The 10,728-nt window shown below is 48.7% G+C and overlaps 1 protein-coding gene across 1 annotated transcript; it reads right to left on the bottom strand.

Annotated features, from left to right (window-relative positions):
* Positions 1-1,907: 1,907 nt before the first annotated feature.
* Positions 1,908-8,632, bottom strand: IP6K2 (inositol hexakisphosphate kinase 2). The gene is made up of 5 exons (XM_062636331.1): positions 8,242-8,632; positions 5,915-6,137; positions 4,941-5,116; positions 4,083-4,258; positions 1,908-2,690 (listed from the first exon to the last, which is right to left on the bottom strand). The coding sequence occupies exons 1-5, from the start codon at positions 8,441-8,443 to the stop codon at positions 2,193-2,195; spliced, it is 1,275 nt and encodes a 424-aa protein (XP_062492315.1). The 5' UTR covers positions 8,444-8,632; the 3' UTR covers positions 1,908-2,192.
* Positions 8,633-10,728: the final 2,096 nt, after the last annotated feature.

Below are 10,728 nucleotides of genomic sequence, written 5' to 3'. Positions count from 1 at the left end.
GACAGGGGTTGGAGCTGGAGGAGCTTTGTCTGTACCTATATCTGCACCCCCAAGTGCTCTGGGCTGGCTGCTGCCCAAGCACACACCACTAGCAGCATTTCTGAGAAGGCAGCTCCTTGCCTGCAGGCAGCAAACAAAGAGGACTTGTTCTGGAGGCAGTTTGCATCAGAGCAAATGCGATTGTTCTCATCGGATTATTATGAATTCCCTCCGGAGCTCCTACGTAACACAAGTGCATTAGAGGACTTTATCCCTGCTAATTTCAGACTACAAAGTCAAACCGTGTATCTGATGAATCTGCATAGGCTCATTCAAATGCAGCACCAGTGACAGGCTCCCATTAGCTCATTAGCAGAGGGCATCGTGCCCCAGCCAGGAGAACCAAAGGCAAACCCCACTACAAGCACCTGCATCCCCTCACCCTGCACCAAGCTCCACATCTCAGGGGCAGCAGGCAGCGAGTGCTGCCCAAAGCACTTGGCAAGTGATGGTGCCAAAACCAGAACAAAGAGCCCCAGGGGTGGCTGCAGCCAGTGCCAGGAGCAGCGATGGGGCACCCAGCACTGGACACTCAAACAGCATCGAGAAGGATCAGCAAACCCACCCAATGGGGAACCCTGCTGTGTGCAGGCATGGAGCAGTGAGATGACTGCACCATGTGAAAATAACCCTTTAATTCCGACGTTGGTTTGTGCCCAAACACTGTGGAACAAACAAAAGAAAAGCAACCAAACACTAATGCTCCAAGAGCAAAGGTAATGAAACCTCTTTGCAAGTGCAAGAGCACCACCCAACAGCAATCGGGGAGACTTTGATCAGGAGAACTCGATAGCAGCAGCCAGGGAATACAAAACTGAAGCTGCAGCCAACTGGGGTGGGGGGATGGATGTCCCTTCCCACTGTGGACACACAGCACTCCTGCTGCATCCTGCTCTCCAGAGCGGAGCGGGAGAGGCTCCGGCCCCACCAACCACTAGCATCAACCAACCAAAGCATCAACTGCCTGCTCCTGCTCCATCCTGGGCACCTGAACAGGCAACAATATCCCCACATGCTCCTCGGCTCCTCCACACTCTGTGTTCTTACCTCACGATGGGAGGAGGCATTTATCTGTAGTTGGGCAAACACATGTCCCTTTTAGAAGAGCCCATGGTTTGGTGTTACTGTTATTTCAGTTACTCACTGTCCTCTCACTTTCCAACACTTACTTCCTGTTCATTTGTCCCAAGGAAGGCACTAGGTGGCTTGCGACCTTCCAAGCTCTGCCCCAGGTGCTGCTGCTGCAGCTAATCCTGGAGGAGTTTTACACGTATTTCAGCTCAGTTTAGATTAAAAAATGTCAACAGCTCTAGAAACAGGTTCCATGGTGAGAGAGCCTGAAATGGGAAACAGAATTACAGAATGGTTTGGGTTGGAAAGGACAAACAAAGCTCATGCAGTTCCAGCCCCCTGCCACGGGCAGGGACCCCTTCCACTAGAGCAGCTTGCTCCAAGCCCCTGTATCCAACCTGGCCTTGAACACTGCCAGGGATGGGGCAGCCACAGCTTCTCTGGGCACCCTGTGCTAGCGTCGGGATATGTTTTAAGAGACAAGTTCTCACTCATCAGTTGTACCACTATGGCTGGGACCCTGAAGGTCTTTCATCCAACCTCCTGTGCTGGGTCCCTCATCAACTGTCCACACAGGCCCTGCTGCCTTGGCCTCCCCGCAAAGGGCCGGTGGTCGTTGGCTCTGCTGGACGTGCTGCTCCTCACCATGACAGCATGCTCGGAGCAGAGGTGCTGTTCCACAGCTGGTCGCATGAGGCAGGGCAGCCTTCCTCACTAACTGCTGCTTTAGCATCACAGCACCAGAAAGAGCCAAGCTCCACATCCTCCTCAGTCACCAGCAACAACAGAAGCATCACTTACAACGAACAAAAAGAATTTTATTGGAACGTATACACACAGGGATAACAGAGGTATCTGAGTAATCAAATATGGAATGTTTAAGAAAGTTAAAATAAATAAGGATACCAAGTTTTGCCAGTGCTAGGTCCAGCACCAATGTAAGTAAATGCCCTCTGAACAAGTCTGACCCTGAGGGGACCATCCCTGCAGAGCCTGTAAAGATTCCTACCACCAGAAAGTGGCCAATAATTCTGGAATACAAAGAGTCACAATAGTGCTTTCTACTGACGTGCATCCACAGTTTATTCGCTACTGTCGTCTCTTATTTCTTTAATAATATCTATTAAATTCTGAAGTCCAAAAACGTAACCCGTGTCCTGGCCCTCGTGCACCACACTGTCCTCACCATAGTACTTGCAGGTGGTGTGGGCAAAGTCTATCATCCGCACATCAACAGTGCTGGTGCTCGGCTTGTAGGCGTACGCTCCCGCCGACTCATCCGAAGACTCCTCCGAAAGGTCCTCCAAGTCCTCCGGGTCCGAGTCGACAGCAACCTCCTGCCTCTCCTTCCCGTCATAGATGATGAGCAAGGAGCTGGAGTAGAAGCGGTACGACTCCTGCTTCTCCAGGACAGACTTGAGTTCAGTCAGCTTTTTAATAACAGACTCAAAGAGTTCCCTGCGCAGGTATTTGCCATTATGAAAGAACTGGTAAAGTGCTTCTTTAAACCCTTGCACCGAGAGCTTCCTTCCGTGGTATTTATTCATGAACATCAGCTGTCCGGTGCCTGCCTGGTAGACCTGCACGCACAAACACAAGAGAACAGGAATAGGTGAATTGCTGGGGATACACTCAAAGCCTTGAGGAAGAATAAAACCAAAAGACAAGTCATGCCACGGAAAGCTTTTACAGGATGACGTGCTACTACTCATTTAAATATTACTCTTGCACAGCTACAACCGCTAACAAGAAATCCAGCAGTTCTGGAACTTGGAGGCACAGAGGAAATGGAAAATTCCTTCAGTTTAAGACCTGGGCTTTTCCACTGGGAATGTCAGAAGGAGTTTAAATGCGATTAGGAAAGCTGCAGCCAAGATCGCCAAAGTCAGGCTACAACTCGCAGCACAGCTGCTCACCGAGCTCACGTCCTGCCCTACTCAGTACACCAGTCATTCCCAGAACACTGGGCTCTACGGGACAGCAAACACTCCCATGTAAAACTGGGGTGTGCCCATCAGCCTCTGCACTTGAAGAAATTAGAGGTGCTCCTGCAGGAAGATTCCTTCCTACAGCAGAATGGTCTGTGCCCCACACAGCTCTGTAATGCCTCAGCAGCTGGGCTGAGCAGGGATTGCAGGTGCCTCCAAAGCTCCTCTTTGTTTCCCAGCACAGATCTGTACTGGAATGTGAACAACCACCAGGCCCTGATCACATCCCGGCACAGTGGGGCTGGAAGCACAGCACCCACGCTTCCACCTCAGCCTCATGCTTTTCCCTGAAGTTAAACAGTGAGCTGAACACCAAACATGCCAACAGTCATGCTGTGGAACAAGTCCCAGCAAACACTGCTGGCATTCCTGGAATCGACTGGATGGGAGGAAAGAGGCTTCAGAAAAGCCTCAAACACAAACAAGTTGTTTTCCATCTCTCGCTCTAGGAATACAGACACAGGTAAACAAAACACTCAGGTGAAAGTCCACATGACTGTCTCCTTATTTGACCACGAGTCTCCCCACATTGACCAAACCACTTCTCATCTGCCCTTTGCAACAACCCTACTGGAAGCAGTGAAAGGTCTGGGGCTCTTCAAAGCCAGAGACAGCACTGGCAGCTTCTTAACAATGCTGGCAAATTGCCACATGCTGTATTCAACACGTGGGCACTGCCAGACCCCCCTTTCCAGCTGGCTCCTGTGCTACCCTGGAACATCAGCTCATTGGTAATTTCACTACACAGCTTGGAAGTGCTGCTGCTGTGCTCAGAGAATGCATTCAGTGATGCAGAAGACGTGCTACAGGGTGCTCCTGTGGATGCTGCCACCTTCACCGGGTGACACTCAAAAGCCTCACTCCCGCTGCTGAAGGAAACGAGCACACAAGATGGTAACACATGGATGACTACATAAGCCAAAACCCCACTAGCAGAAGCGGGGGCAAGCCCACTGCCCTGCACATAACTGTTTTTCCTCTCACCTGCATGCCACAGACTCGTACTCCAATAACAGCTGATGTACTCTGCTGACACTTGCGGATCTGATTGGCCTTCTTCTCCTCTGAGGCATCATCTCCATGCTGCCGGGTGCCCATTTTAAGGTCCAACACACATGGTACCTCATATCGAGATGTCAGGTTTTCCAGCAGGATGAATTCTGCTTAGTTAAGGAACAATCTTCACAATGAGGAATACAGGTTTTGAAACCATTAGCACAGTGCCACAGTCTTAACTTCAAGCACACCCAAAATATGCCCAGTGTGCAGAAGCCTATCACAAATTATAGTCACATAAAACTGCCATAAAGCAGAAGGGGCATCTAGCTCCAGTTTCACTGGTCTCTAAAGAAGACAAGCTAATTTCCACACTGCATGGGGAAAAAAGTAACCAGGATCATATGGAAATATAGCCTGGCATCTGATCTGGAATTACAAAATAATTCCTGTCTAGCATGAGACTTTTCATGGGGGTTTGGAATGAGGATTTTGTGTGCTTCAGTATCATTAACAAACAATGAAGCGTTTTCATGCCACCTCTGAAGCACTGCAGTTAAAAAGCACTTCAGCAGTCTCTGTTCTCTGTGGAAGATTCAAACCACAGCAAGCCATAAGAGCAGCACACTGACTAATCCACAACTTGTAGGTCTGACTTAAGCATCTGAACTTCCTAACCCAGCTACTTTATGACATGCTAGAATAGCCACAAAGTCACCAAATCAATCACAGCTTCAGAAAGTCTCCATGCTGCTGTTGAGCCTGCTCTGTACTTTACCCGGCACATACAAGGAACAGAAACCAGAGCCCTGCTCACTGTCCTGAGGTATTTTCAGGAAAGGATACTATATTGATTCCGGTGCTTTGCATTTTCCTTCATCCGCTGTAACTGCTGCTGGTGGCATTTCATGCTCCAAGGATTATGGTGTTTAAACTGTGAACTGACATTCCCTTTTTTCTCTACAGTATAATACAAGACTTCAGATTTCTTCAGCCACTCGAATTCTTCCTCCAATTTGTGACTAGAAAACAGAACAAAGCAGCAAATTAGAGGTCAAGTACAAAAAAAGCACTTTAAAAAAGTTGTCAGTGGGTTTAACTTTACAAACTACGTTGCTGACCATCACTAACAGCATCAGCTTTATTTTGCTTTCTGTACAAGTGGACAAGTTGCCCATCAGTAATATTTCAACCTTTATAAAGCTACTTCTATATTAATATAAATTAGCATATAGGCAAATACATTGCAAAACATGTAATGCTACTTCTGCACTCTCCACCTGCCTCAATTACTGCCATTACTTGTATTACTTCTTGCAGTAATGCAAGAAGGAGCTGTAAGATTTATCCTTTGCTAAGGTCACTGCTTCCAGCACACACAGCACAGCTCACCCTATGCAGTGAGCACAATTCACATAACTGAATAAAGGGGAAAACGTTAACAGCGATAAAGCAGGATTCCCACACATGTATTTCTGACCTGGTTTTCACACCTATTGCACTTTGCAGGGAGGGGGGTTTCCTCTCCACCCCCTTTATTATTTTTTTTTCCCCAGAAGCTTCAAATTTGACCTTTTTTAATCGGCCACAGCAAAATAAAGAAATACAAAATGCACAGACCCAGCACAACAGGGCTGTCTCACCACTGACCCCATCTGCTCTGCAGAGGTCAGGAAAAACAGAAGAAACAAGAGAAGAACCAAAACTGAAAGTTAAAGAGTTCTGGAGAATTCCCTGGAATTCTCTGGAGGCCACATCCTAACTTGACAGCAAAAATTGTTACGCTCCAACACTCCACATTCCAGTTCCCTCAAACTGACCTTTTCATTTTCTCTTCTTTCCTGTGCTGCCGGACCCATTCCTTGGATATCTTCTCATTTTCTAACAACACTGTCTTTTTGTTAGTCCACCTCAACAGTTTACTTTTGGGTTCACAGTCAGAATTATCTAAGTTTTCTAAGTTATCATGGTCCCCATTCAGTGGATATGCTATTAGACACAAGTTTCCATCTTCATCCTCTTCAAAGCTCACCGACACCACACCTGGAGAGAGAAAGGACAGAGACCATCAGGAATTGCTGAAGTGGTAAGAAAGCCTTTTAGAGTATATGAGTTTACACTGAGAATACAGCAACTTTTGGGGTTTATTCTTACCCTGGTCCTTAGTTTTTTTCTTGCCCCAGGCCAAACCTCATCTGCCAACCTAACAAATATCAAAAGACCTAGACAAAAATGACACCTTATAAAAGGCAATTCATTATATTGACAAAATGATACAAAAGGTTCTTTTCTCTCTCTGATGCAGCCAAATAAGAATCAAATAATAACAGGAGACAATTTCAATTAATAAATGCTTTTATTAATCTAAAAAAACTGACTGGTCTGACCCTAAGTGAGATGTAAAACATTTGTTAACAGTTTGTAGTGAGAAGTGACCTGCACAAAAACATCTCACAAAAAAGCTTTAAGTTTTGCGTGACAGCAAAGCAAAAAGCACTTATCCAAACAAGATCTGGTTAATAGATCCCCAGGGGAAAGGCAAGACTTGCAAGTAGAGCAAAACAGGGAAAACATCACATTACAACAGAAACTAGTCCCACAGCTTCCACTCAGAATCACCACGTTGAATTATACATAGTTCTTTTGTCCATTTTGGGATATATTTTATTGATAGTGGTTATGCAGCAGTCTTATGAAATAAGTAACAAAAACACACTACAAAACAGACCTGTCTGTGGTACAGAAACATGGTGAACCTTGAAAGCATTTTCCCCCTGTCCTCCCCTCACGAGTCTCCAGAGCACTGCACTTCAAAAGCCTCAGTGGAGCACTCAGACAGATGCGAGTTTCCATGGTTAACGAAGAAGCCATAACAATGCCCTGAGCTGGGTTTAATTTTCCTTTCAGTCTCTCTCTGTATTCTCACATCAGTAAGCACAGCTCTTGCAGCTCAACACTAGCTGGGGAGACCTCCTGGTGAGAGACTGGCACTTGTGAGCTGGGATGGTGGCTCCCAGACTGCCAGAGCCAGGCCAGGAGCACAACAGCAGCGACTCACAGTCCTGCTGCCACAGAGGAAGGACAGCAGGAAAGAGGGGGGAGCCAAGCAGCAAACGGCCTTTGGCTTTATCCTGGAAAAAGTAACAGAGATGGACCAAAAGGCCTTTTACCCCTAAATCCCTCCCCACACTCCCCCAAAGCCATATACACTAGTACAGTTGTCCTGGTACATCTTGAGAAGTATCAAAGATGCCATTTTCTTCCAGTCCAACAGAACTTGCAGTCAGATGTGTCAAAAGTCTCTGTACGCATGCAGGGAGTGTTAACTGTGACAGATCTCCTCTGAAGTCTTCTGCCACCTTCACACAGTATGCAAAACTTCATCACCCTTAAAGCACATTGATTTGAACAGCCATAAAAAGCAACTCCACTTAAAAAAAGTGCTTCAGACACATTATTTATTAATCACCAGGTGGCAGTGGATGGAATAGCCAAGAGAAGGAGAAGTGTTTCTGTTAACTAGCGCAATTCTTAGGAGAACTGGAATTTCCACTCCTTCATAACATCTGACTCAGCTTCATCACAGCTACTTGATCCTTCCCTACCTAAATGGCATGAATTTTCATTTCCTTAATGGCAGAAACAACACTGCAAACATCCAACAAGACACCTTACTGACGTGTGTTTATTGCAATCAAAACGAGAGTCAGAGGAGAAATCCCAAAACAAGGGAGAGCACAACCGAGTTTACACAAAACATGCCAACCAATCTCCCCAAATCCTGTACACAAACATTACACCAGTGGTGGGGAAAAGGATAAAAAAAGAAAGAAAAGAAGAAAGCAGCAGGGAATTACTGGAAACTTTCACAAGCTGTTCAGCTGCTTACCTGTGCCTAAGGGAGATACACGGGCTATCACCAGCAGAGCTGCCCTACTCTAAAGCTGATAGTCAGCCCAAGCACCAACTTGGCAAGCCTTTCCACCCTGCATCTCCACAGCCTGCCTCAGACAACATCAAAATAGACGAAAAGAAAACCCTAAAATCTCTTCCACACAGAAGAGATTTCAGAGGAAACAGAGAGCACAGCACGCTTGTGTTTACAGAAAAAAAAAGCCCAACCCCATCCTAAGGTTTGGATACTCACCCTCATACTGCGGAGTGAATTTACGCATTTCTGTTGGGAGAGTCTCATAGAACTGGTGTTCCCTCTGGATAAGGGGCTTACAGATGGTCTTGTCATTAAACCGGAGGACACAGGAGTGTCCTCCGACCTGGTGGACAAAAGGCTCGAGCAGAACTCCCTTGGAATAGTGCTCCACTTCCATGGCTCCAAATGCTGGGCTCATCCTTGTAGTACATTAGACAGAAGGCGGCGACAGTCGTGAAGGCAGTTCAGAGCCAGCAGTCTCCGGGACCTGACGGTGTTTATGCCGATCCAACCGTCTGTTAAAGCAAACACAAGAGAGCGCGGGGCCGTCAGTGCCGCCGCACGCCGAGCCGGTGCCGAAACCGGCCGCCGAGCCGAACGGAGCCGAACGGAACCGACCACCACCCGCTACCCGCAGGCGGCGGACTGCGGGGCGGCGCGGGGCGCACCCAGACAAGGCGCGCTGCGACCACGCCCCCGGAGCGCCGCAGCCAACAGGAAGCTCCCCGGGGCGGGGCGGACAGCCCCGGGGGACGCTGGCCCCACCCGACCGGCCGCGCATGCGCGGGTCAGAGTGCGCGGTGGGCGCCGCTCCGGTGTTGCGGGCACGTCGCGCCGGAGACCGGCCCGCGGCCGCGCACCGAGCTCGCAGCGCCCCTCCCGCGCGCACAGCCCGCGGAAACCCGCCGTGACACCGCATGCGCGGTCCTCTCCGTCCGGACAGCGGCCGCAGCCGCAGGGACCCGCGGGGCCAGGCCGGAGAGCGGCTGGCTCACAACGACACTCGCACGTTTCACGTCTGACATGGGTGATGACTTCCCGCATGGAAAAGTAACGCCGAGAAGCCCTTTTGCAGGAGCGGGCTGTGCCGCTGCCCCCCGTTCCACACGGCAGCACGCACGCATGGGAGCGGGGCCAAACCTCAGCACCACGGCCCGGCCGGCACCTTCCAGTAAAGTTTTAGAGTCGAGTTGCTCTAATTTTAGACCCAAGCTTTAATCATTAACTTTCTACAGCTAAAAACAAGCTCATACTTATTTTGTCTCAAGATCATTATGAGAACAATAATGCACTTAATTCAAAGAGACTACAAAGTGTTCTAGGTCACAGGTCTATTTTTATTTGTCCTCCTTAGATCTTGACCAGCTTTCAGTTAACTGGAAGAGCAGGGACCTGCAGGCACCCACGGCGTGCGCTGCACGTAAGGGCATTAACTGCATTAAACAACTAAACTGCTTACAGAAAAACAGATCGATCAGCTGAACTCCTGGAATGCTGACCTGCACCCGCGGGCAACAGGGCAGTGGAGTTTCAACCCCACACACCAACCGCTGCACTGGGCTTGGGTTTAATTCCTGTCTTTCAGAGCCATATTTGGTAAAAAGTTACCAGGTTGCTGGGGCTTTGTTTTGTTGGGCTTTGGGGTTTTTTAATACAGAAGCAGCTCAAGCCACCTCGGCAAGAGTACGTCAAAGTCAAGCTTCAAAAGTATTTCCTGGAAACAACACTCCTGATATGCCATTTGTATTTTGAGAGCAAAATCACTGAGCTTCAATCATCATTGCAGCTACTGCATCCCCAGAGAAGCTTCTCACCCACCTCAACATACACAACTCGGCTTCAAGACACACAGGCAAAAACCTCCCACTCCCACCCCGGATACCAGCCGTTCCTATTTAGAAACCTATTTAACTGCAACTAAGCAGAGCCTCACTGCACAGGGAGCAGGGACAGCCACGTGCCCCAGCCTGACCCCATGCCCCAGGCAGCGCACCCACCTCTGCAGGCACCGCAGTCAGAAGGCTCTGGACACACATCTGCTCCGTGCCTCCACGCAGGAGCACCACTCCACACAGGGCTGTACTGCTCCTCACATAAGGAGTCGACTTCAAGGCCAAGCTGGATGGGGCTTGGAGCAAGCTGCTCTAGTGGAAGGTGTCCCTGCCCGTGGCAGGGGTTGGAACTGGATGAGCTTCCAACCCAAACCAGTCTGGGATTCTACAATTATATGACTTGCCAGCCAATGTGTACTTAGCAAGCCACATCAGTTCACGAGTAAGCTCTGCCTGAGAGTTGCTTCCATTTTCTATTAGAGAAACTTTCAGCATCTATCTGTGTTTGTATAGCACACCAGTAATTTTATAAGCCTCAGGAGTTTTCATCGGGTTTTCTTAGAGCCAACAATGCCTCCCGTCTTCTGGAATTTCCCAGGGAAAGCCATAAGAGTGCCAGCTTTCACTGGGAGGCACAGTTACATGTGTGCATGGTCTTGTGGTGACAGAGCTTTACCCTGGCACAGCCACTTCAACAGCATCACAGCAGCAACTCTTTCCAAGACCAGTATTATCATCCCGTGGCTGCCCTCCTCATTACCCCTGAGGCAGACACACTGACTGGCAGCTGCACCAATTCGAACCGAGAGAGCACCTTGCAACATCCCCAACCTCAAACACTGTTAGTGCACCAACGCACCCACCTTGTTTA

This window comes from Pezoporus occidentalis, unplaced genomic scaffold (assembly GCF_034315485.1).
Source record: "Pezoporus occidentalis ecotype Australia unplaced genomic scaffold, CSIRO_AGI_Poc_V1 ctg114, whole genome shotgun sequence".
NCBI classification, from domain to species: domain Eukaryota; kingdom Metazoa; phylum Chordata; class Aves; order Psittaciformes; family Psittacidae; genus Pezoporus; species Pezoporus occidentalis.
Note: the sequence above shows the minus strand (reverse complement) of the source record. Positions and strands in the feature narration are given on the sequence as shown.